The sequence below is a fragment of the Kryptolebias marmoratus genome, linkage group LG3, assembly GCF_001649575.2.
Source record: "Kryptolebias marmoratus isolate JLee-2015 linkage group LG3, ASM164957v2, whole genome shotgun sequence".
Lineage (NCBI taxonomy): Eukaryota > Metazoa > Chordata > Actinopteri > Cyprinodontiformes > Rivulidae > Kryptolebias > Kryptolebias marmoratus.
The window spans coordinates 15,399,144-15,425,442 of NC_051432.1; the positions used below are offsets into that span (position 1 = coordinate 15,399,144).

Genomic DNA, 26,299 nt, shown 5'->3' on the forward strand with positions numbered 1-26,299 from the left:
ATCTGCTTTGACTTTTCTATCTAAGAAATAAATGATAACTCGGCCTGCCATACAGGCTACGTTGCGTTAACTTATGTTAGCTCTTGTAAACGGTAACTTCGGGAGGTAAACAATCCTATTTCACGTCGAAGCTCAGCTTTGCAAATGCTTTAAGAGATGCTAGTTCGCATCACTTTTACCTTAACACTATACGCTGGCTCGGTTGTAGGCAAATCATATTTCGCCAGTAGGCTATTAGCATCCGTAAGAGTCGGGCTTGACCACTTCGGAGACGCGTTAGCATTTTTAGCGTGACCGTTTACGGTCCGTGATTGGACCTTGGTGTGTTGCTATGGCGATTGGTGGTCGGAAATAGGTCACAAGTGATTTGCTAGTGAAGTTCACCGAGAAAGAAAGCGTTTGGACGCCGGCGTTAAGATTAGTTCGAGCTAACCCCGACAGCGGCCACCGCTGATTTTTGCTTTCCCGAGCAGCCGCAGCTTCTTGCGGACTTCCTAACGTTGAGCTCGCGCTAGTCCCCCCTCTCCGCGCGGTTGGTCAGCGGAGGTTTTTACATCTCTACCCCGGGAACCCGAGCGTGCCACGGAACAAAAGGCAGCTAAGGCTAACACGGACGGGTCACAGACTCGGCGCTCAATGCGTCGTTAGGGGATATTACGTTTGGAGCTGTTTGTAGGTGGAAAGTTGTAGGTAAGATCCGACGCATTAGCTAGCATTGTTGTTAACCTTCACTGTTAGCTACTGTGGAGACATCCGTCGGTTTCAACGTTAAATTTAGCATTATGCTTTAACTTTAGGGTAAGTTACCCCAAATTACGCATTTCCCTGTTATGTGTTTAATTTAGTTTATTTTTTTGTGTGTTCTGTGGTGAACTAATTACCTTTCCGTTTTGGTTTTGCTCGTTTTAATACGTACGTGTGTGACTGAACCTTGGTCCTGTGTTTTTCAGTTTGGTCACCTGCATGCATTTTGTTGTGAATTTCAGCAAGCTGTAAGCGGGTGACATGGCAACCGGAGGCACTCCTTTAGATGACACTGCAGAGGAGCTGCACAACTGGACTGTAACCAATGGCAGTCTGGAAGACAGGCTGAACAACATGGTGAGGACTTGACAGGAGCTCGAACTCACACACATGTGGCTTGCTTCGTATAGTAATGTCACGCTGAAGAGGCCGCAGTATGGGGAATGTGTATTCTAGTTAAACCTCTACAGTAGATAACATCACCCGTTTGCGTTTTTGATCAGGACTGGGGTGGGCAGCAGAAAAAAGCCAACCGATCATCTGAGAAGAACAAGAAAAAGCTGTCTGCTGCGGTGGTGGAGAGTCGCCTGACTAATGATATTTCGCCGGAATCCACCCCAGGGACCGGCCGCAGGAAAGCCCGCACTCCTCATTCCTTCCCCCACATCAAATACACTACTCAGATGTCTGTCCCAGACCAGGCTGAACTGGACAAGCTCCGGCAGAGGATAAATTTGACAGATCTGGATGAGGTAAACATGACTGTAGTTGCTGTTAATTTGTCTCCTAGTAGGTGTCAAACAGAGAAGCTAGCTTAGGTGATTTACTTGTAATGATAGCTAAACTCTGCTCTGTCTCATGGCTTTGGATGGTTATCTGCCTGTAGAAAGCAACTACTTTGATTGCACATGCAACTAAAAATCTGTGCAGTACAACTTACTAACTAACCAACCCTTTCCTTGGTCACACTTGGTGCCTCTGATATTTCAAAGTCAGTCAGTCAAAATAAGGTTACAGGCAGGTCTTCACCTCTGACTAGCTGGGCATCACAGATTCTGCTAGACTAAAAAGTGTGTAATTTTCAAATTGACCCTTAAGTTATTCTGCAGAAACAAAGCATTGCAACAAAGCGAACTGGTAAAACCCAAAACAAATGATGGTTGTTGGTAATACAAATGCACACAGCAGCCACTGTTCACTTTCAAGGTGAAAAGACACGTGTACAGTTTTGTTTGGTATGAAAAATGTGGTGGCGCCTGGTGCACATTCCTGTCCTGGATTTGAAAGTTTCAGGCATCTATCATTAAGGTACTAGCGCTAACTTTGTCCCATCACAGGTAAGATGACAAACATTTAACACAGTTGAGCAGCGGACTAGAAGCCAGGGCTTAGTAAAAAAAAAAAAAAAAAGACAAATATGGGTTTTGAAAACATTGTTTAGGACAGATTTTGTGGCTTTGGTCTGATAAATGTTGCAAATAATTCAGCTTACTCTTTGCACTTTGGTTCAGTTGGCTTTAAATTTTCTCAGGGTGCTTTTCTGACCTGAGCTGACCTGAGCTGTGGTCAGTGGAGCATCAATTTTGCCCTCCATCACTGACGAAGCTTTTCTTCTCTGACTATATCAGCATGCTGTTAGAGGAAGAGGCTTTTAAAACATAACACAATTTGTTATGATGTCAAGATCAGCCCATATATAGGATTTCTGATTTTATGATACTTATTTATATTCAGACATAGGTGAAAAAAAGTATAAAAAGTTGAGTTGGACACAAAAAAACAAGTTATATTTTAACTTTTAACTCATAAATATAGAATGAAAAGTACTCTTCTGAGCCACGACTTACCTTTAACCGTTATCCACATAAAATGTTTTGACTGTATTTATTAGGGCATGGATGTAAGAGTGTTATTAAGAATGTGCTTCTGATCCATGACATTTTTTTTTGTTCAAATCATTAAACTGCAAAAGTATGGTACCTGAAACATGAGCTCTATGATAAACCAGAACATTCACACTCCTTATAGCTTGTAAAAGAAAATTACCAAAACATGAATTACTGGTTTAAAAAAAATATCTATATAATATATATATATTTATTTCTGCTTGAATCTTATTTTCTTACTCAGAGGAGCATTGGCAGTGACTCCCAGGGGCGCGTCACAGCGGCCAACAACCAGCGGCAGTTAGCTGGAGAGAACAAGAAGCCCCACAACTACCTGCCTCTGCATGTAAACACGAACAAAAGCAAAGAGCTGCTCCATCCCTCAGCCTCTGCTCCAACCACCCCAGCTACCACCAAGGAAATCAAGAAGCAGAGCCCGGGACTCAGGGTGACACTGACCCCCTTGGTTCCTGCTAAAGAATCTCCCAGGCTCAGCCGCGGCGCCGCAGAGAGAGGTCCCGTAATGCAGAGAGAGCACGGGAGACGAGAGCCAAAATTAGACAGCAGCCAGGTAACCAAGGTCATACCCAGCGCTTGTTTAAGTACCGCTCTGTATCTTATTCTTTCAAAGAATAATTTCAACAACACACATTGTTATGGGCACTGATTTGCACAGAATGGTGCAGGGGGGTTTTCTTTAAAAAGTGAAAAATGTAACTAGATCAAGTGATGCTATAGTTAACATCAGGATTGTCAGTACATTATGAGAGCAGTTGGGAATTTTTACATCATCATCACATACAAATTACAAAGAGGTTTTTAAAGATGATGATTGGGAAAAATTAGATTGTAGAGTAACTGCATTGCATATAAATGCTGTCTCATAAAGTAATTTGATGGTAGTTTCAGAGATGAAGGATCTGTAGTGCCGGTCTTTGCAGGATGACACATTTTATATCACTAAACTACCAACTACTTGAATTAAAAGGCATATTTTATTCTTGTTAAAGTGTTGGTACAGAAGGTGAGGAGGGACAGTGACTTAAAGAGTGATATGAGCTAACTGATTAGGCTCCACAGATACACTTTGTTGCTATAGTTACAAATTTAAGATCCAGTGAAAGGTCTGTTTTCGTTGTATCAAGAGGTACGTACTTGTTGCATATTGCATTTAATTTCTACAAGTTCATCTTCTATAGTCTGTTTGTGCGATAATGGCACATGGAAAGTTTCCAGACTGCTTGGAAAAACCAAAACTAGGATGAAAGTGAGGGAGAGCTGGTGCAGCTGGAACTAGGCTGTATATAGGCCAGTTTATAAATACGCCACCATTGGTGCCCAGTGAGTTTTGTGTCCAACCCCCTTCCTGCCCTTGTGTAGCCTAGTCTGAACCATCACTACAGATGCTCACTCACCTTTCTGTCTGTGTTTTCTCGTCTCCTCTTTGTTTCCCTTAACAAACCCGTACCCCACCCACAATTCTCTCTCAGGTGGTGAGCAAGTTGTTACAGATTCGGGACTACATCAGTAAGGCCAGATCCATGAGGGATGATCTGGTGGAAAAGAATGACGTGCCAGCCAACGTGGAGCGCCTTTCTCATCTCATCGAGCACCTCAAAGAGCAGGAGAAGTCCTATTTACATTTCCTGCAGAAAATGCTCGTAAGTCTGTTTATTCTTTTTTAGTTTCACCATCATTTTTGTCCTTTTATTTTCTCTGCTTTTCAGATGTTATTAAACAAATGATGTCAGTGTAATGCATCTTGTGTAAAGGATTCCTCTTGGTTAATTTATTGACGAAACAGAACCTGTGTTAATGACTGGCTGCCTGCCACACATACATTTTTAATTGTCGTTTTTATCTGTGGCCTGAAGCGCTTCAGGTGCTGGATCATGTTCGTGTTAAAACTGGGACATGTCACCTTTATGTGCCGTCTTCTGTTTGCTGCTCTTTGAGATTTTAGCATTTCTCTTTAAATTTCTAATAACTGCGACAGACATTTCTATGTCTAAACTTTTTTCCTGCTATTTCTTGATACATATAGCCATAATCTATATCAGTGCATTACTGTACTAGTACACACCAGTATTTTTCTATTTGTGTGACTGTTTCTGTAGGCGCAGGAGAGTGATGGTGGTGTTGGACTGGACTCTGCAGTTGGCTCTGGTTCACTGGCAGATAGCGCTTCTCTCAATGTAGAGGTTCGGTCTTTAGACGCTTCAAACACAACAGTGAGCACATTTGCATAATTATCTTTTTTCTGTATGCTTTAATACTTTTCATTACATTTTTCTTCCTTTGCCCAGACATCAAACACTCTGTCCAAAACTAACTGAGATAAAAAGTCCTTTTACCTTTTATCCATTTAGAGTTTTACTGCTGATGCAGATTTTGGTTGTCTCTGTGTTTGTACTGATATGTGGGAATGCATTTCTAGGCTGACGTTCCAGAAGCTGTGCGTGCTGACCAGAGGGAAGAATTAGAGAATCTGCGTAAGCAGCACGAGCTGCTGAAGAAGATGCTGGAACAGCAAGAACAGCTCAGGGCCCTGCAAGGCCAACAAGAAGCACTCATGGCTATGCAGCGCAGTGCAGAACAGGCACTCGCTGTGATTGAGGACACTGGTGAGATACACGCACACACATTGATGTACATTTTCACACTGAATGCAGACTAGTTGTGTGTGAAGTTAAGGAATCCCATGTCCTAAATGTGTAGAGTTGGAGAAAATATGAATATGCATTTTTTTTAAACATAGTTGGAATCTGTTTAGTAAAAATTATATAAGGCAGAGCTAACAGTTTTACAAAGTTTGTTATTATTTCCCACCATAATGTCTTACTGTAAAAACTTTCCATTTGTCTTAGTTTTTATAAAGTTTGTTTTTGACTTTAGTTGTCACGGAAACCACTGGGAGTGTTTCTGGCCTGAGCATCACATCAGAACTGAACGATGAGTTAAATGACTTAATCCAGCGTTTTCACAACCAGCTACACGACTCTCAGGTACAGTAAAAAAAACAATCATTAGATTGCTACGATATTCATTATGCCACCTTTCCTTGACACTCATTTGACACGCCATTTCTCCTGCAGACTAAAGCAGTGCCAGATAACCGTCGTCAGGCACAGAGTCTTTCGCTCTCCAGAGAAGTGGGCTGGTCTAGGACTCCCCAGGCTGTTGGTCCACCTCAACATAGGCCGGTCCTTCACTCTGCTTCTGGCCCACACACGGACTTAGACTCTGAAGCAACAGCTGCCGGTGCCAAACTCACCAAGCTGCAAGAACTCCAAGACAAAAAGCAAACAATGGACAAGATTCTACAAGAGCTGCATTCGCTCAGAGACCAGACACTAAACAACAGCTCATGTATGTATTTTAAAACCTCCTTTTTCGCAATAATTATGTGGCTTCCATTCCTACAGAATGTAGATAAATTGCTTGTGGATTTTCAGGTCGCGGCTTGTCAGCACAGTGCACTTCCAGTATAGAAGGATCCTCGGATTGTCCATCTGCTCTCTGCTCTAACGGGGCCATGGCTTCCACTTCTTTTCAACCTTTACTGACACAACGACAGCAACAACAACAGGAGGGCCCCAGCTCCTCTGACAAGCTTAGGTACCTATAAACACACACATACACACAGCTCAGAACTGTAGCATAGGCAGGTCAGATATCATTGGCAGGATATTGTATAGAATGAGGGTGGTATAGTGTTACCTAACCATAGAACCTCCTGGATCTTTTGTCAGTAAGTTTCAGTGTTTGTCATCTTCTGTACTCATTTCTTTTTTTAGAGAAGGAAAGTGGTGAGACCTTGTTCTGCTGTGTCACACAACCCTTTCAATAATTAAACACGGTATATATTCACATTTCTTTCACCTATTCCCACAGGAAGCTAAAGGAGGTGCATAAGCGCCTGAATGAGCTGAGGGAACTGGTTCAGTACTATGAACAGACTTCTGATATGATGGTGGATGCAGTCAATGAGAACGTGAAAGAGGAGGTTGATGAGGATGAGGAAGACGAGACGGAGGACGGATCTATGTTTGAAACCATGTTTGACTCGGAGCAGGAGAATCGTCAGCCTGTAACTAACATCAGGTGGGTGTTTAAATAAGGAAGGTATTAGTTAAATGCAGAAACTTTTTCTTTTCCTGACTAATTTCTGTCAACTGAATAAACATTTCATGAAGAGATTCACTGTATAAAAGTAAATGAATTACACTAATATAGTCGTACAAAAATTGTGTATTCGGTGTTATAGTTTTCCTTCTCGATTATGTTGGACCTGACAATGACAAACTGCGCCTCATGTCTTCAGAAACCCACCGCGCAGCAGGAACTGGGCAGACTTGAACAGCCTGACCAATGGGCGCAGTGTCAGGAGTGGTACGACTAACAACTGTGATGGCAGACTCAACACAGAGTGCGAGATCAACAACCGGACGGCGGCCAACCTCCGCAGCCTCAACATCACCACGCCCATAGGTTCGCTCACGCACCCTACTGAGACAGATCAGCTTCAGACCTCGCATTACCCTTTCCTTTGTCTTCAGTGCTTCTAGTAGGAGCTATCGACTTAAATAAATGTAGATAAAGTTTCAAATAAAAATTACAAGTCTTAACTCAAGTAGTAGAAGAAATAATGAAACAAAATGAAAAATAAAGGGTTTATCATCTCAAATTGTAGATTGGGAGATTGTTTTGTGACTTGAGAATATTTAAACCCAAGTTTATCATCAACACAAGCATACATTTCAATGCATTTTGACAGGAAAAATGTATTTCAAAGTGAAAAACTGTTTATTATTTAATGCAGCAGAGTGATGCTTTTTAACAGGATAGTCATGTAAAGTTTAAGCAAGAAATTTTCAAAGAAATGATTTAACAGCATGTGATGTTTGAGATTTGCTCTCATCTCATCTAGATTGTCAGTACAACAGGGACATCCCTTACGATCAGGTAAAGGATGAAGACGAGGATGAGGATTGTATGGATAATAACGAAGGGGCACAGGCTCTGGTTCCAGACAGTGCGTCGGAGTCCAGTCAGCGGAGCAGCCTTGGGAATGATGCGGATTTCACTCCAAAGGTTCACCGGCAGACAGCCAAGCAGAAACTCCGGCAGCTACAGGAGCTGGTGGCAATGGTTCAGGTGGGGTGGGCTCCAGAGCTCTGCAGTACTACTGCAGGAGTTTAATGTTTTCAGTACAGCAAAGAAATCAGATAAATCATATAAAGTCACGTCATACACGTCTGTCATTATCTAAACATTTTGCAGTTGATCACTGAATAAATGTGTAAATCTAATGCAGTGTTACAGTCTGATGATGGTTTATCGTCTGTAAGGACAACCAAACATTTCTCCTCTTACCTGTATTTATTTAAGAGGGAAAAAAAATCTCAGTTTATACTGATGAGACTGAAATTACTTATTAAAGGCAGCACCGACTTTTTAAATGCTTCAAATGACCTCAGTTTTTTCTGTCTTTTGTCAAAACCAAGGACACGACTAACATAGGATAGCTAAGTGCCTTCACAAACTTTAGTTGTTTTTTTTACTGGACAAAACAAAGAACTTATATTTAGGATTATTGACCAGTTTAATTTTTCTTGTGAACAGTGAATATACATGTAGTCTGTGAGCTTTAGAGGCTAAACTTACCAGCATGTTGTACACAGCACTCAGGAAGCACCGTCAGGATGAGTCAATAACTGATTAAAGTGCAAATGTTTCTGTTCACTATAGCATCCATATCAAACACAAAATCAAAAACCTAACAAGTCACTTTATTGTTTTAGAAACTTGTAACAAAAAAGCAGAAATTACATTTATTTTGTATGTTTTTTTAAAATTATGTAAACAAGATATTTTTAACTTGGTAAAGAAAAACTGAACCAGGTTCTCTGTTTACAGAGTGACGACACAGATGGAACAACAGCAAATGAAGACGAAGTTTTACACCAACAGCCAAATAACACCAGAGCTCCAACATCTGGCAGGTCGGGGGCTGGACCTAAACAGAGTCCCAGAGATCTCGCCCTCTCCAGCAAGGCCAGGTGGGCTATCAAAAAACCAAAAAGAACAAGCCAGAAGGATCATTTGTACTGCTATTCCTCAAATTGTTTGTTTTTAAATTTGTTGTTGCATTTTCATGTATTGTTTAATTATTGCATCAGAGCGGTTGTGTTTCCCTGACAGAGAGAAGCTGTACGAGGAGAAACTGCGTCAGCAGAAGCAGGAGCTCAAGCAGCTCCACGAAGAACGTCAGAGACTCATTGAAATCCAAGGCAAGATCCAGGACTTGCAGTGGGCTTGTCCCGATCTTCAGGTACTTGACCACTTTGTTTACACATAATTAAGCTTTGTAACCATGAGGGATCATCACAGCTGCTATTCTAGCTGTTTACAGATTTCTAATAAACTGTATATACAGTTCTATGAAAAATTTGGGCTTGAAGTTCAGAAACCTTCTAATTTAATAGTGTTTATATTTATATTTAAATTGGGTTTTAGAGATGTTTTTTCTCTCATCAAGAGGGAAATACCGAATCATTAGAGTTTTTTTTCTACAAAGTAAAATAATAACCACACACTCTAATCACACTAACATTATTACATTTAGAGCTAACATGTTGGCTACAGTTACCCAACAACCCTAATAAAAGTCAGTTTAGAAAACGCTCTTACTGGGACCTTGATGTGATATTTGAGATCGGATTCGGGCACTTCTATTCAAAACTAAACTTTTATTTCTTTCGGTGTTCTTTGCAGTCATCAGTGTCCAGCACTGTTAGTCAGCAGGGTCTGCTGAGAAAGGTTCCGATTGCAGTTTCCACTCCAGTTACTGGCCAGCCTTCTTCATCCTCCGGACCCAAAACCAACTTAGCTGTCCTCAAACCCACGGCTCCTGAGGCAGCCTCTTCTTCTGTCACTGATAATGAGGTGAAACATTCTGACTTCCACCCAACACGCCGTCGACTTTCACCTTTTTTCACTTCTATCCAAACAAGCTGAACACTTTAAAAAAAAAAAAGCTGCACATGTTTACCGATCCTCTCTCTTGTTTTTACTTGCCAGCAGCTTTGGTCAGAAATGCGTCGACGACAGATTTTGCGAGAAGATCTGCGACAGCGCCGAAAGCATCTGGAGTCGTTGATGGCTGAACACCAGAGGCGGAGTGGTCTCTGCGACTCGCCCTGCCAGGTTGAAGACCAAGAGGACAACGCTACAAATTCACAGCCTGTCAACAGAGATGAAAGGTAGGGGACACAGGCCTCTTAACACGTTCAAATTTTGAACTGTTTTAGTTTCCAAGTTATTTCAACATATATTTTTAAGAATGAACAGTGACAACGTCATTAGTTCTGTATACTGTGTGGGATGAACAATCACTCCTCAGTTCTTGATGCTTTATTACGGTATTCATTCATCATTTTCTACCTACTTCCAGTAGCAATATTTCTCATTTCTTCGTAGAACAATGGCCACCTGGGGTTCCAGTTCAGGCCATCTTGATGATGACGACGATGAAAATGAGGAAGAGGACGAGTATCGCTCAGAAATATGTGCCGAGGAGGAAGAGGATCAGGAAGAATGTACAGAAAGCAGCTCTGATGACGACATCCACGTCTTCTCGCCGAGCATGAACCAGTGCTCCTACAGCAACAGGAAGAATCAAGGAAGGTCTGAGCAGAAGACGGACAGCTGGAACATTGTGGTTCTGACATCTGTCACAGTTTTTCCTGAATACATTTGTGTTTTTGTGTGTGTGTGTGTGTGTGTGCCTTCAGCAATCTGAAGCCTCCAGCAGCCTTTTCAGGTGAGGGTGGTGGGCATCTTCACAACAAGACCAAGGTGAAGCAGCAGTCCCGAACTTCAAACCAGCCTGCAGGCCAGCACGCAGGCATACGTCGACAGGAGAACCTGCGCTGGCCCTCTGAGCTCTCTTTTGTCGACGGTACACATCAGTGGCAGGAGCAGATCAGCCAGCTACAGAGGCAGTTGGACTTCAGTACCAGCATGTGTCAGACACTCCTGCAGGATCAGCAGGTTTGTGCGCTAAACATACACACACCAGTTGAAGTTCTGGTTGGAAGTTTTAACTTTATCCTGGCAGATCAGATTATAAACGAACAGCACTAAATACAGTCAAAAATACATTCAGGATAAATTGACTAAAACCTGGACATTCAGCTGCTCAGTGCAGATTTAAAAACGTTGAACATAAATGTGACCTAGGCCGACCTGGAGGGCAAACTACTAATTTGATCTGACTCTAGACACACCACTAAGTGTCTTTTAGGAGGTTTTATCTTACCTTTCTGTGTCTGTCAGTTAAATATTCTATAAAAAGTGGCATCCAAACATTAACTAATACCTTCTGCTGGTTTTAGGATGTTAATTTCTTTGCAGAGATGTAAACAAAGCAGCTGTAAAAGCAGAACCAAGAGCTGGATCAGTCCTGTTGGTCTATGGATTTATCTTTTAAGCTACCTTGCTTTAAATGATTTGAAACAGGCCATACAAATCTGTGTTTCTTAAACTGATTTTTTGATATAACAGCAGATCTCATCACTGGATGATACATCAAGGCTGTTATATATTATTGCACATTAATATACTGCAGACAGAAGTTATTGTTTATTATAAGCATTTTTTAATGATTGGTTCAGAATAAAAATAAAAGAAAAAAGCTTCAGTTTTCATTCAGCAGAATGATGTTGACTTCATAAACCAAAATGTTTTTGCTTTTTTAGATTTGATATTTGATATTTCACTTGTTTCATAAACGAGCCTATTGAAATAATCGTAAAAGGATTTCCCAACAAATTTGACTCGGACAAATCAAAAACTTGTGAAGAAGTAGATCTGGGAAGGTATTTTTGATTTTACAGGAACATCAGCTGACTTTGTGTTATACACTGTTTGTTTAGTTAGTATATAGAAGAGGAAACTGAGATGATAAGAAGTAGACTATCAGATTCTGTCATTTGATGCCAGATACACAAACTTCCTGCTGTCCATCTGCATTCTGATCATCCGAACGGGGTCTGAATAATACTTATATATTATACCTTAGGAAGAAGTTGGTCAGTCAGTGGAAATTGTTTTTTTTTCCTTCCACAGACTCTATCATACATGCTGCAAACTCTGCTGACCGGCCAGTACAGCGTGTTACCCAACAACCTGTCGTCACCACAAGTGCAACTGGTCATGCATCAGCTGAACCAGTGCTACACCCAGCTGACCTGGCAGCAGAACAACGTACAAAGGTACAAGCAGTAGCATGAACAATTATGCTCAGTTGAGTTCTTCAAGATGGGAAATTATCTACAATCCGTAATGTTTCTTTCAGACTAAAGCAGGTCCTGAACGACCTGATTCGCCAGCAGCAGCAGCAGCAGCAGCAGCAGTCCTCAGCAGCAGGCTGGCAGACACAGAAGCGGGGCTCAGGACAGGATTCCAGCCCCGGCCCCTCGGCGTCCCCTGGCATCTTCCTCCCCTACCCCTCTGCTTTACATCCTTCAGCTCTAAACACAACAAACTCTGTGTCGCCTCCATTCCTTCCCAGTATGACATCCATATTAATTAGTTTTTTTCATTTATCTTGCAGAAACGGAATAAACTTTCATTTTTGAAAGGCATAAAAAAATTGTTTATAATTAAGAAAAAAGTAAATAGTTTAAATAATTTATTGATTTGATTTGCAGTGCCTTTGAAAGTTAAAAAGTGTGTACTTTTAATGAGTTTTAAAAATGAAACTGAAATGTCTGACATTCTTCTATTTTTAATGCTTTTTATGGAGCATTAACACATTATCTGAAGCTAATTAATGATATTTTCCTCTTTCATTCTAAAGGCTTTAACTTGTATCCATCATTTCCTGGTGCCATGGGTGAATTTCCTCAAGGTGCAGTCGGCCCAGCTACTCCTGAGCATCAGAAGCTTCAGCTGGATCCCAGCACCCCTATTAAACCAGAGTACATGACTTTCCCTCCTCCGCTGCAGCGCTCTCCTCTTAACACTTCCGCTGAAAGAAGGTACGAAAGAGAATAAGGTTTTGTCATGTTTGCTTTGGAATACATTTGATTTATAATCCGAATATTGTTCTCCATTTTCTCCTTTACTACATTAGACCGGCTGCCCGACTTAACACATCCTACACAAAGAATATAACACGGCATCACACATCTAAAACCGACCTTCAAGAGTCTCCCTCTTCCTCCCCCACCTTTGCCAAACTTCACTCAAGACAGCTGGAGTTCGACAAGGAGTCACAGGAAAGCTTCAGCAGCATCCCCGATCCTGTTGATCCGACTACAATCACAAAGTCCTTTAAGGCTGGAAGGAAGGCCTCTGCACAAGCCAACCTGGCCTCACGAAGCAAAACGTCCAAGAACAGACGCAGGAGGAACAAAGGGCACAGCAAGAACAGTGAAGGTATAAGAATGGAATCAACGTACTTACTCTGCTGGCAGCTCATATTTTTGTTATATGTAACAAGCTCCTCAAATATAGTTACTCCATGCGCTTTTATATTGAGGTTTAAATGTTTGTTTTTATGTCCCTTTATGTATCTAAAGCTAAATGATCATTGAATGATGTAATACTAATTTATATTCATCATTCATTATTTTTCTTTTAAGGCCATGAAAGTGACAGTGTCAGCAGCACTGCAGACTTTGCCCACCAGAGGGCAGCCTCGTCTCATCAGAGGGACCAGAATCAGAGACTGTTGGACAAACTGACTCAAGAAAAACTAGACAGCAAGGCTAAGCTGGGGAATAAAAGAAATGACCTCTCCTCTGGTACGGCTCAAATTGCTGCACAGTCTATGTTCAGTCTTTTCACTTCTTCAGTCTGTAGCTTGTTTTCCCCGAGTAAACCTTTATTATTCATACTATTTTATTCATTATCATAATTTTCCACCTTTTTTTCCACCTGAACCTACAACATTCTATTCTTTAGTTCATTAATTTTATTTTATACATCTGCCATTGCAGGGTTCATTTTAATTTTAAGGTAATTTGTTACTTTTAATTTATTTTACTCACAGCTTATGCTTGGAGGACACCCTTCCTCTCTAACAGAATTGCATGCACAGAAGCACCAGGTAAAGTCACCATGCAGATCTTTCATCATTTGATTTTCTAACCATCTACTAACCATTGTACGTGACCTTTTTACTCATCTTAGCCCTAACCAAGATGGCCGAACGAAGTCTTTCCCTCCGGAACAAGCAGCTTTTAGTTACAATATCATCTGATGTGTTGTTTCTTTCACTCGTGGGTCTTAGATCTCACGTTGTTAAAATCCTGACATTGTAGATGCGAGCAGTGACTTCTCGCTCTTCGAAGCTCTGAGGGAGACCATCTACTCTGAGGTGGCCACTTTGATTTCCCAGAACGAGTCGAGACCCCACTTTCTCATCGAGCTCTTCCATGAGCTGCAGCTCCTCAACACGGACTATTTACGCCAGCGAGCTCTGTTTTGCCTGCAGGTGAGTCTAAAGGCTGCTGCCGTTGAAATTTCCTAATAATTTCACTCCTTCATAGGTTTTAAAAGTCCTATTAAATTGATTAAATCTTAAGAAAATAATCGGTTGAGTGTGATTTTTAGATTTAGAATAATTATTCGATTTTTGAGTAGACAGCTCTAATGCACGTGCGTTTGTGGAGTAAATTAGTGTGATAAAATCTAATGCTTTGAATCCAAACTATAATAATCTAATAATGAGCTGAGATGAAGATAGAATACTCGATCGAAAAGATCAGCTGATAGTTATGGTGCGTTAATTGTGCATTGTGAGAGCCGTCCCACCCTGCTGGTTAATCTCCTGCCATCTGGAAGACGATATCGCTCCATTAAATCAGGCATGACCAGAATGTGCAACGGCTTCTTTAAGGCTGCTCAATTTCCCATCGCACGCACAGCATTATTTTAGTTTTCCTTTCTCTTTGCCCTCATCTGAAAGTGACAGCTTCTTCCTAATATTTCTTAAATGTGGAATGTGTTCCTCGCAGGACTTGGTGACGAAGCACCTGGCAGTGAGGAGCGCAGCAGAGCACCAGTTGCCCCCTCTTGGCCCTGCTGTGTGGACAGCAGGCTCTCAGTCTGAGCTGACACCCAGCCAGAGTCTGATCACCAGCGATGAAGTAAGTTTTCCCTCCAGTCTGGGATTTTGACACTGCCCCCTCCCTTTTTTTTGTCTTGTTTTGTACGCCCCCTTCGTTTCAGTAATGAAGTCTGTTCTGAGGTCTCTTTCAGTCCCTGTAGTCATCCTCCCCTCTTGTTTTTATGTCCTTTCTTTTCTACGTACGTTTTTCGTTGGCTTTTCGCTTAGCCTTGCCTTCTTTCATCTCGCTCCCTTTCCTTGTCTCTTGCCGTCCTCCCATGTTTCTTTATTTTCAGATTTTTAATTTTCCAACCCCTCCTCCTTCATTGTCTTTGAATTTAACTTGACAGCAAAGCCTCAGAAGCCTGTCTATAAAAACAAATGACCCTCGTCTCTTCATGTCTCTGTTGCAAGATTAGACATTTGTTCTTTGTTCTGCTCCAAGGTCCCCAGAGTTGGACTAATTGGGAGCCAGGTCTTTTGTCTGTGAAAATACTGTCTTTGTTCAAGAATGAAGAGTTGATGTCTAATTGAAGAGAGAGATGTCTAATTTTTCACGTTTGAACATTTGAAATCCATTATTACCGCGCGTTAAATCATGTATACCATATCAGGTGGATCGGGGGCAAATATCAAACCTCCGCTGAGTGGTGTGAACCTCAAAACAAGCGTTCTTCTCTTTTTCAGGAGGTGGTGGAGAAGAACTTGAGGCACGTGCAGGACTTAAAGAGGAAGGACGAAGCAGAGTCGGTGGATAACGACAGCAACATGTCGACCTCCTCCAACCTGGAACCTTTTGCTAATGATGACCTGGGTAGAGTTGATGCATGTGTTTCCTGTTTGCTGACTGAAACCAGTATACAGCGTTCTCTGTTTTTCATATCTTCTGTGTACAGCTAAAGTGCTTTGCTTGCTGCATTCAGCTTGAACAGATCATTTGATACTTCTTACTTTTTTCAGCGGGGCTTTTCAAGGCTTATCTTGATAAATCTGCCAGCTTTTGGATTGATACTGCAAGGCCAAAATACTGTCATCGTTCTTTTTGGGACCTCACTACAGTTTAGGAGTGAGACTGGTGCACTTTGTTAGATCCTGTAACGTAAACCTGGGTGTGTTAATATCCATTATGTTGCTCGGTTGTTTTTATCGATTGAACTTTTCATATCCTTTCCTTGCTCTTCTTTCTGTGGTGATCTGACAGGCAACACGGTGATTCATTTAGACAAAGCTCTGGCAAGGATTAGGGAGTATGAGCGCATGAAGCTTAAAGCTGAGTTTAACCACTGCAACGCCAGTGCTGCAGATGTGAACAGTTCTGAAGTCTCAAATGCCGAACGTGCTTCTGCTAACCCCGCAGAACCAGACGAAGGTACATGATCACATGATGCAGCCGGTGTACATGTGCAAAGACCTTTCGCAGCCCAGTCGTTGTCTTTCTTTTGTCTGTTTAAGTATAATATAATAATTTTTGTACAAAATTACATTATTTGTGTGTTAGAAGGAGCTGCAGCTGCAGATGTGCACTGCCCTCAGATTGACACCCAACAGCTGGATCGTCAGATCAAAGCCATCATGACGGAAGTCATTCCCTTTCTGAAGGTAGAAAAAAACTGCTGTAGAGAACTAAACTTGTTAAACTCAGGATTTAGTCCACCATGTTCAAAAATGAACCTGCTTCTTTGGTGGTCAGTGCAAGATCGATTTCTGTAAATGTGTTTAAAGAAAAAAAGAAAGAAGTTAAATCAGCCTGTTTTGAACATATTTGATGTTTTTATTTTCTCAGGAGAACATGAACGAGGTGTGTTCACACCAGCTGCTGACATCTGTGCGGCGCATGGTGCTCACGCTCACCCAGCAAAACGACGAGAGCAAAGAGTTTGTCCGCTTTTTCCACAAGCAGCTGGGAGGTATCCTGCAGGTAGGAGCAGGGTCAGCTTTTTAAATGCTACCAGTTTAAGTTTGAAACAGGTGGTTGAAAAGATGCCTTTCTCCTATTTCACCCTTTTTGTTGTCGTCTAGGAATCTCTCAGTAAATTTGTGGGCCGTACTTTGAAGGACTGTGGGGAGGACCTGTTGGTGGAGATTTCAGAGATCCTCTTCAATGAACTGGCCTTCTTTAAGCTCATGCAGGATTTGGACAGCAGCAGCAACACCTTGGCTGCCAAACACCAAAATAAGAAAACAGCCGAAAAATCCAGCAAACCAAAAGAAGTTCTTGATGTTAGTCTTTTTCTCTGAATTCCCTTTAATTCGTATTCATTCATACACGGTGTGAGATGTGAAGTTGTCTGATGTGAGTTTTATGTTAATTAATTCTTTCATTTAGGAGAATACAGAAGTTGGTGCTGATAAGTCTGTTTCTTCAGCATACGCTGATGAAGATAAGGTGAGTCATTTTCATCCTGATAAATCATTTATAGCTCTTAAAACAAAAGTTACATCTGCTTTAATAATATTTTCCATCGTCTCTCATCTCTTCACCCAGGACCAAGACGAAGCAGAGAAGGAAGGAAACTCTGCCCTCCAGGAGCACTACCTGCAGGCAGATCTGAAGAGCAGCAGGAGCAGTGAAGCTGAGGAGGAGGAGGAGGAGGACGAAGGGCATAGACAGGCGGTGCATTTGTCTATCAGTAAGTGAATCTTTTTTTCAAAGAAAAACAAAGAAGGGGCTGGCTGTATATATATTGCTTATAAAAAGCTCATTTTCTGCTCAGAGCCATAACTTGAGTCAGGCTTTCTTTTAGTTCTGATGCCTGTTTTGCTTTTGTCACAATGCTGCTGAGAAAATAATCTGCTGAAAACTTGAGACACAGCCATATTTATCGTGGGAACGACTGCTGCCAATTGATTTGTTTGAATTCCAAGTCTCTAATGAGATCCGATCCATCTGAATGTCATCTATAGGCTGCTTTAGAGGAAAACGTTTTCGTACGAAGGATTTAATAGATTTACACACCACAACTTCTTGGTTATTTACATGAAATCACGACAAACTTTGACTCTTCCCTAAACGATCTATTTTGTTGCTCATCAGATCTGTCCAAGGCAGAGACTCAGGCTCTGACTAACTATGGCAGTGGGGAGGATGAGGACGAGGACGAGGAAATCGAAGAGTTTGAAGCCGGACCCGTGGACGTCCAGACATCCTTGCAGGCGTCTGCTGTTGGACAAGTCGAGCAGGAGCTCAGCGCCACGGTCAGCCATGATGAGATGTTTTCATTTATTGTCTTGTAAACTGTCCCGTCTCGTCTTATTCAGCACCTTTCTTTCTTGTTTGACCTGTTTACTTGTGCCCCGACTGTTCCAGGCCACAACCAGCAGTGAAATCCAGGAGATAAAACCCGAACCGACCTCTTCAGAGATTAATGATGGTGAGTCAGTGGGAACCAACCAACAAGATCAGTTTTTAGGAGCATTTTAAGAGCAATTATTCATCTTTACATGATGTAACGGTACAGTTCTTGCAGAAGTCAACACGTCAACTGAGAAAGTGGAGGAACATACAGATGTGGAGAACCAGAATCCAGAGGAGGAGAGTAAAGCTGGGGCTGCTGCTCCCTCTGAGGGGGGCTCTCCAGATGTCCCAAAGGACTCAACAGCCACCAGTAGTCCCAACACAGATTCACCTGTCCTTGTCAGTGTGGATGTAAGTGCAGATAGTAGTTTCTCCGTGTCATACTGTTTGTGTTTATAATCTCCATGATGTGCAATACATATCAAATTCTAATATCTCAGTTGTGATTTTATTTGTTAAGGAGATGGGATCAGGGAACACGAGCCAAAAGTCTGACGAGGACGACTTCGTCAAGGTGGACGACCTGCCGCTGCAGCTTACAGTCATGTGCGAGGTGTGTAGAAAATAAAATAAATGAATAAATCCTCCTCATCCGCTGCAAATATTGATTTTGATCGAGAAGTTTGAGCTGCGTGAAGGAAAAGAAAAGGAAAAAGATCTGTATCTAACAATAGACTGTGGTGTTTTTTAACATTAGGAGGAGCTCCAGAAGAGGATAGTGGAGGAGCAGCAGAATAATAACCTCTCTGTGGAGATCCTTAATGGGAACACTGAATTGGTGACTGGGCTGGTGGGAAACGCTCAGGCGCTGAAGGAACCAGGTACGAACGACAATCTGTTCTGTTAAGATTACAGCTGTGTGGCTGTCAAACGGTTAACATGATTGGTCTTTTCTTTTTCAGAAACCGACGGCGCTGAGAACATATAAAGGAGGATGCGGAGGTGTCTCACACTACTGGTTTAGTAATATTTACTCGCTCAGTTTGTTTTAGGTTTATAATCGCTGATTCCTGTTCAGTTGACTTATCGGATCAAAGTTACACGATGGTCACAGATTAGCTGTGGCAGCCAGACAAGCTGCAGATAAAACTCCTACATGCTGTCAACATTTAAAGTTCCTTTTTATTCATTAATGTTAATGTGATTCCCTGATTCCGGGCTGTTATCTCCTGCTGCTGATCAACAGATAAGCCTTTGTTTAAAATATTCAGAGAACTAAATCCATTGTTTTAATCCGCCTTTGTCTTCTTAGTTGTAGGATTAGTTTGTGATTTACTTTTTTTTTTTGTTTGTTTTCTTTAAATGTTTTGTTTGTCTTTGCCTGGCCTTACTGTTGTTTATCCTTTCTGCATTTGATTTAAAATTATAAAGAGATTACAGAAAGATGAACGTTCACCCAGGAGGACAGAAGAGCTGCTTTTCTGGGAAATCTGTAAATATGTGGAGAGAAAAAAAAGGCCTAATAGGAATGTTCTTAGCTGCTTCTGAAAGTTGGAAGTTTTTCCTCTGAAAAAAAAAAATTCTCCTTAGTCTCACTTTTGAATTGTATTTTTTCTGCTTTTCTTGTCTTATTCTAATAAAATCAAATGATTTAAGATATTGGACTGACAAAAACAGTTATTTATTCATAAGAAATCAATCGGAGCCTTAAGAAAAGCTGACCTGGTTAAAAAAAAAAAAGGCAACAAAATTGGAAATCATTTTAGTAATCATTTCAAAAGTGAAAAAGTGGTCAGCACAGAGGCATATTTGTCAGTATCAGAACTTTGTACATAACCTAGTGCTAAATAAACATTTTGCATTTCCTGAATTATCATCAAGGATCACTACGAAACTGTTCACATTATTCAAATAAAACGACAAGTAAAGAACAGGAAAATACTCACAGGTTTTGGTTAAAGTTTCCCTCATAACTCAAAATTGTCAGTGAGCACAGTGAAAATAGTTCATATCTTTTAAAGGAGAGATCTGTGGAAATGTTATAAACAAAAATATCTTACCTGTTGTGAATAACTTCACTTTAGAGAAACCGTTTGACTGACGAGCTAACGGCTAGTCTGAGCAGGACCAAAGTGGATCGCTGCTGTCATAAAACAACTTCTATTGCACATCAGGCAAACGCTATTTTATAAACTTCTACTCTGCCATTTATTTCACATTACAATGATCTTCTTTCAGAAATATGATATTTCAGGAAGAAGAACCTCAGTGCTACAGCTAGCTGCTTCTGCTTGCAAACAGCCTATATCCTAAGTAAGTAACCACGTAACTGGAAATTGATGATGTTGTAAAGGCTCATAAAATAACATTTACATAAACTGGAGTTGTTTTAAACGAGCGGAAACCCACTTTATTTCTTAGCTCCACTTGGACTAACCGTTAGCTCGTTAGTCTGCAAACCAAAGTTGTTTAAAGAGCTATCTACAACAGGTAAGATATTAATTGTTTATAAGTTTTCCAACAGAACCTCACTTCCAGAGATTTGAACTGTACCTTTAAATATAAAAGTGTTACAAACAATGGTTCAGGACAGTAGTTGACTTGGAAGCACTTTAAAGCTTTACATTTTGTTAACAATATGAAACAACATTTAGGCGTTATGGAAAAAAAAAAAAGACAACTGATCAGGAGTGGGTGGTCAGAGGATCACCAAGGCATGCACGGGTCGGGGCAGTCCCGGATGTACGACTCCAGTTTGCCCCCTGATACTTCCATCAGAGTTGTGTATGTGGTCAGCTGAAAAGACAGTAAAAAAATTAAAGATCTCAGCATATCAGTCAAACCAGATTCTTGTTATAAAAGCGCTCACCTTGTTTAACACTGGTTTGGTTGAGAGCACGTCATACAGCGTTTTCACAGAGATGTTCTGCAGGAAGAAGGTGACACATCAGAAGGTGTCGCGTTTCACCAAAACAGGAATTTCAGCCGACTTGTAAGTTCAGACTAAAACAGTTTTTTTCAGGGAGAAATCGAGCCCAGCTCTGGGCTCAGAACTCACAGCCTGTGTGGTCTGGTTCATACACTTCATGGCAGGAGTCCTCCGATCATCCAGGAAGAAAGGGTCCTCCCAGTGGTCGTAGTTCGTCTCCAGGACGTACCAGCGGCCCAGTTTCACATCAATCCTGAGCACAGGAAGTCAGTTAAAACCCTAAAAATGTGACCTGCAGTCTCAGAGAGGAACACGGTTATGAAACTTCAATCAGGTGATCTGAAAGCAACGATGTTGACAGTTCCTGGTTGGGCAAGAGCTCCACAAGATCAACACATCGTAACGACTTGTGACCCGACTTCTTTCGACATCACATTTCCATACTGATTGTGCAGGGAGACTTTTACAAGCACACACGATCTCAAAAAAAAAAAACCTAGACAAGCATCGCCCAAAAGCGCCAACAAATTCTGTATTAAGCTGAGCTCGTGCGAAACGCTTCAAAGCTGGCGTTCAGTACTCACTCCAAGACATCAATACTGAGCAGCCTGGACCTGGTGATGATGCAGCCCTGCCCTGTTTGGTTTCCCCCGAGGATGAAGTACGCTGGAGCGAGCATCTTCGTCTGAGCCAGTGTCTTCTTGGCTTCCTCGTAGCTGATGGGAAACGATATAAAAGTCATTTTTAAAATTCAGTTTCATAGTAGAAAAATTCAGCTCTAACGTCTAGGTCATGCATTAGACTCTGGTTTTTATTTTTAATTGTAGTTTTTTTTATAATCAATCTCAGTAAATTATGCTTTCATTGCTGTCATAATTTACCACCTTGCATTAGCTTTTTTTTTTTAAGAAGTTCTGATTGAACTATTTTCTCCTTCAGGGTGTTAAAAATATCAAGTGAAGCAAAGGAAAGTAGTAACTTCTCAAATGCCAGTTAAATGTCAAAATAAGAATAATAACTGTACCTATTTGCATTTTCTAGAACGGATCGGGTGAGAAAGCTCATCCACATCCCATCTCTTTGTCCCAGGATCCATTCCAGGATTCCTGATCGACATCACAACAAGCAGTCAAAAATACGTCGGGCATTCAGGTGCCGTAGTTGAAAAGCAGTGCTGAGAACTCACCGATGTATCCTCCGTCGAGGCTGAAGCGCTCATTCATCGTCAGCGTGAAGACATGCTGGCAGAGGGGAAAAAAAAAAAAAATGTTCTTTTGTCTTTCTTTTTTTTTTTAGACATCAAAAAGTGCACAGCTCTTCAGTTAGGATGTTCAAATCACTCACAGGCTTGATGCCGGTGAGCATGCCAACATAGCCGGCAAAGTTCGTCGACTTAAAAACCGTCTTGTTGTTTCTTCTGAAGTCCAGGTTGACCACGAGGGGCTTCAGCTTCTCGCTGATGGTCCAAGACTTGTTTTTCACGTCCCAGCTGCAAAGAGGAGCACGTTCTCACACCAACATGAGCCAAGGCTGCACTTAAATATGTCAAACAGAAAAACCCTTGATGCTCTTACCCCAAAAACAGTCCAAAGTCTAAGTTCCGTCCGTGAAAGAGGTTACCTGTTAACAGCACCAAAGCCCCAAAACATGTCACTACATGCACAGATTTTATTTTTTATTAGAAGTTATTAACAAATCTCCATCCTGGACTCACCTTTCTTGTCCTCTGCAACAACTGATGTGCACACGGTGAACACCTCATAGAAGATGTTAAACAGGACAACTTCACCTGAATCATTAGGAAAAGAAAACAGGACAAAGGTTAGTTAGGTGGGTTGTTTTTATATGCACTAAATAATTTATTATTTTGGTGCGTTTCTTACCAAGAGGAACCCCTGAAACTTCAGCGATTCCTTTGATCTCGTCACGAAATGGATTAGGGAGCGTGCCCACCATTAGAGGCTGCGGAGCACAATGAACTCCTGCAATCATCCAAGCTTTCATCTCAGCAGAAACGGGGGAGAAAATGAGACACTCACCAGCGTGATGTCGACCAGCTCTATCAGCCGTCCGCTGGGCACAAACGCATCTGCCAAGTCTCTGATGGCTTGGATCATGGTGGCCAGCTAAAAGCGAGGAGCCACATTAACGCCGGGCTTAAAAACGTGTTATTGTGAGGCACTTTGCAGTCGGCTTACGTCTTTCTTTTTGTCTGAGATCACAGCCGTCCACCTCTTGTTGGGCGGCGAGTCGAGGTCCACGGTGTACCAGGCCACGTCTCCTTTGAACCTGGTTGGAGAGATCAATCCGTTAAAGCTGCTGGGAATGACAGCATCCCGTCCACAGCGCTACTGTACGCTGAAATCACCTCATTTCTGAGCTCTTAAGCATCAACTCGGCTCATTTACGACGAGCAGCAAATTGTGTTTTGATGAAGAAATAATCAATTTGTCTTTCAGGTTAGTGGAAAGTAATTAGGAGTTCAGAATGTTTTTATTACATCACCTTAATGCAGCTGCTGACAGGCTAATTGGACTGATTTATAACTAAATCCAACAACAACAGCAAAAAAAAAAAAGATAAAAATAATGCAGAATTAAAACAGCCACCCTTTACGAACCTATTTTGAATGAACTTTAAAATCATTAGCACATTTGTTCTAAACAATTTATTGTAGCAGTTTTAATGAAACAAAAAGTCAAAATGGTTGCTGTTGACAAATAAAATCAAACGTTTTGATGAGGGGTTTATATCTTATTATAACTGGTTTAAAAGTTTTCCCTTTCAAAATATGGCGAACTCGCAACACGCATCGTAATACTCGGGATATACTGGCAGACTGTAGAGTAACGATTCTCGTAACGAGTTTTCATGATATCAGAATAAGTTTCACCATAAAAGAAGAACCCAAACAATAGATCTAAAGTAGTAGTTTTACTTTTTAAAAATGTTTTGCAGTCATCATAGTTGCTTTGGTGTGAAGACTTACAGGAGGGGAGACAATGGGCGAATTTAGTCGGTTGCAGTCTGCAGCATCACCACTAGATGGCACGAAATTGTGATTTATTCATATTAGATTTAAAGGTTTATTGGCATTAATGAGCAATCTGTCAATTATTTTTTATTCCTACTTTAATATTAGTGGCAAGAAAGTGCACAAGGAAGGTCTGAGCTAAATTCTTGATTAATAAATGTTCTTAATTTACATATGGAACTGAAGCGTGCTACACTTTTAAATCATTATTATCACAAATGTAATAAAATATTTATGATGCATTCAAAGACGTTAACTTCTAAGTAAACAGATGTAGAAATCGGTGAGACGTTTGTGTTCACCTCAGACAAACTGAAAACAGAATATTTATTGATTTTTCTGCGTCAGAGGGCTCAGGACAAGTTACAAAATGTCTCAGCAGCTTAGCATCGAAAATGCAAATGACTACTCAAAAGGAAGAAGTCACACTTTCTACGTTTTTGGCGGCGCAGGTGTCCCTCCGGGTAAATACCACTCTGTAACCCGAAGGCTGAATGTTGACTTTTACAGGAGAAAGTGAAGGCAGCAGGGCTCAGCTGTGAAGCCTGACTCACAACATCGGCGGACTTATCGTTCAACAATATTCCTGACACTTACGTGGGACCATTCGGTGGGTACATGTCCGCCCGACAGTCTTCTGTGTACTGTAAAGAAACAACACTAACAGCTGTGAACAACCAAACTAAAGAGGACAGGATCTTACTTAACTTTGAAAACACAGTCAACAGTGTCTCAAAGTGAACAACGACCGAGCCGAAACGAAGCTTACCGGCGGTACAAACTGTGTGGAGGTGACGGAGAGAGAAGCGGCCAAAACAAGAAAAGTAAAGTGTCCCATTTTGAAAAGCAGCTGTTTGACAGCTGAGCTTCTGTTCTTTATCACAACACTTCCGGAAGTTACTTTTGTTGTACCTCGTGACTCCGGACTGATCTGTCACGCAAATGGGGAACACTTTACCTCAGAAATGGATATTAAACGTACAAATGAAAACAACAATTTAAAAATATAAGTCTTAAGCTATCACTTCATTTATTCGCTATCGCCAAACGTTGGGCAAAACATTCACACAAACGATATATCCCGCCCCGGCCACCCCTCCAGTGTCAGGTTAATGGTATGTTCCTGTGGATATGGGAGTAAACCACAAACAGCCCACATGTGGTTGATATCACTCATTTCCTCACGTGACTCCTGATTTTTCTGTTTAAACAGTGTCCAAACATGTTTGCGAACCAGTTTGGCCTCATAGTAGCTTTACATTTGGTTTCATATCAACTAAATCTACACTTTAAGACCACAACATGGACGGACTGTGAAACAAGTGGCACAAATGCATAATTACATTATAGACACCTTACAAACTTTTACACCACACTAAAGGTCAGTAAAACCACACTGGACAAAAACCCTAATTAACACTTATTTCAGTGTGTGTGGACGGGTACAATCTGAATTCAGTCACTTGATCGTCTCACATAGCTCGTTTATCAGTTACGCTGAGACAGTAAACAACACCTGAATAACATTTTTTTTTTTACAGATGTGAGAATAAACACAATAATCAACTGTTATGCGTCTTTGTGGCAACACAAATACAAACACGGGATATGTTTCATTAAATGTGATGACAGTTTTTTTTCCCCCCACATTTGCTTTTAACAGCTGTACTTCAATGTGTGAGTGTCTGCTGGAGCTGTGCTTTTAACCAGAGTGAAATAAAAGAGAGGAAGACAACAAAAGAGACTGTTGACATGACTAAAAGTACCTAGAATTGTAATAAATAATAGAAGACTGCAAAGATAGGTGGTCAATGGTGTATACTTAGAGGGCAATTGTTTAACTGTTTAATTATTGTACCCTGGATCTGGCGAATGTTTAGTGAAACCAAATAAATAGGATTAACAAAGCTCACAGCAGTGGTTATTAGTGAAAGCAGGAGCATTTCCACACACACAAGGTGAACTGAAACCAAACTGGAACCTAACAGCCTTTTTGTAGTCTTATTAAAACTCATCTGTGAGCACAGTCAATAAAAAAAGGCTTCAGTTTGCTACGTAGTACAAAGATTGGACTCTGGAGCAATCAGACTCCAGATTTACCCCGGAACAGAGGGACGGGTGAACCAGGAGGGTGGCGAACGAAGCGACATGCCCATCATGTCCTGTGCATCCTGTACAAATGTGAACGGCAGTGTTTGATAAGCTGAAGGTTCTGGAACATTATGTGGCTAAAAAAACTAAGTTACTGTACCAAATGTGTTGCCAAAATACAGTTAAACTGAAGCTCTTTCTGGGATATTTTTGAAGCCTCGTGATCCCCCGGAGCCGGACACTCTGGTGAATAATCGGC

At 41.3% G+C, this 26,299-nt stretch overlaps 2 protein-coding genes across 10 annotated transcripts; one reads left to right on the forward strand and one right to left on the reverse strand.

Annotated features, from left to right (window-relative positions):
* Positions 1-58: 58 nt before the first annotated feature.
* pcm1 (pericentriolar material 1) lies at positions 59-20,339 on the forward strand. Of its 9 annotated transcripts, none has more exons than XM_017407241.3 (40): positions 59-798; positions 987-1,101; positions 1,248-1,496; positions 2,875-3,201; positions 4,121-4,291; positions 4,748-4,861; positions 5,068-5,254; positions 5,526-5,635; positions 5,726-5,999; positions 6,086-6,248; positions 6,525-6,734; positions 6,955-7,121; positions 7,561-7,787; positions 8,550-8,692; positions 8,835-8,964; positions 9,408-9,578; positions 9,714-9,895; positions 10,113-10,319; positions 10,427-10,685; positions 11,763-11,908; positions 11,992-12,206; positions 12,496-12,676; positions 12,772-13,076; positions 13,283-13,444; positions 13,693-13,749; positions 13,964-14,136; positions 14,660-14,791; positions 15,439-15,565; positions 15,953-16,120; positions 16,250-16,350; positions 16,535-16,669; positions 16,771-16,971; positions 17,078-17,137; positions 17,237-17,381; positions 17,786-17,946; positions 18,059-18,122; positions 18,210-18,397; positions 18,507-18,599; positions 18,744-18,867; positions 18,949-20,339. In XM_017407241.3, exons 2-40 carry the CDS (start codon positions 1,006-1,008, stop codon positions 18,972-18,974), a joined length of 6,351 nt encoding a protein of 2,116 aa, XP_017262730.1. In that variant the 5' UTR covers positions 59-798; positions 987-1,005; the 3' UTR covers positions 18,975-20,339. The 9 variants fall into 9 exon arrangements, with proteins under 9 accessions (XP_017262730.1, XP_037830811.1, XP_037830810.1 ...); XM_037974883.1 differs by having other exon boundaries at positions 18,219-18,397; XM_037974882.1 differs by having other exon boundaries at positions 16,253-16,350.
* asah1b (N-acylsphingosine amidohydrolase (acid ceramidase) 1b) lies at positions 19,734-24,877 on the reverse strand. Its single transcript, XM_017412403.3, has 14 exons — positions 24,719-24,877; positions 24,547-24,593; positions 23,114-23,204; positions 22,955-23,041; positions 22,799-22,877; positions 22,630-22,704; positions 22,490-22,535; positions 22,260-22,404; positions 22,102-22,156; positions 21,940-22,021; positions 21,500-21,631; positions 21,045-21,168; positions 20,856-20,912; positions 19,734-20,782 (listed from the first exon to the last, which is right to left on the reverse strand). The coding sequence occupies exons 1-14, from the start codon at positions 24,785-24,787 to the stop codon at positions 20,693-20,695; spliced, it is 1,179 nt and encodes a 392-aa protein (XP_017267892.1). The 5' UTR covers positions 24,788-24,877; the 3' UTR covers positions 19,734-20,692.
* Between the last annotated feature and the right edge of the window lie 1,422 nt (positions 24,878-26,299).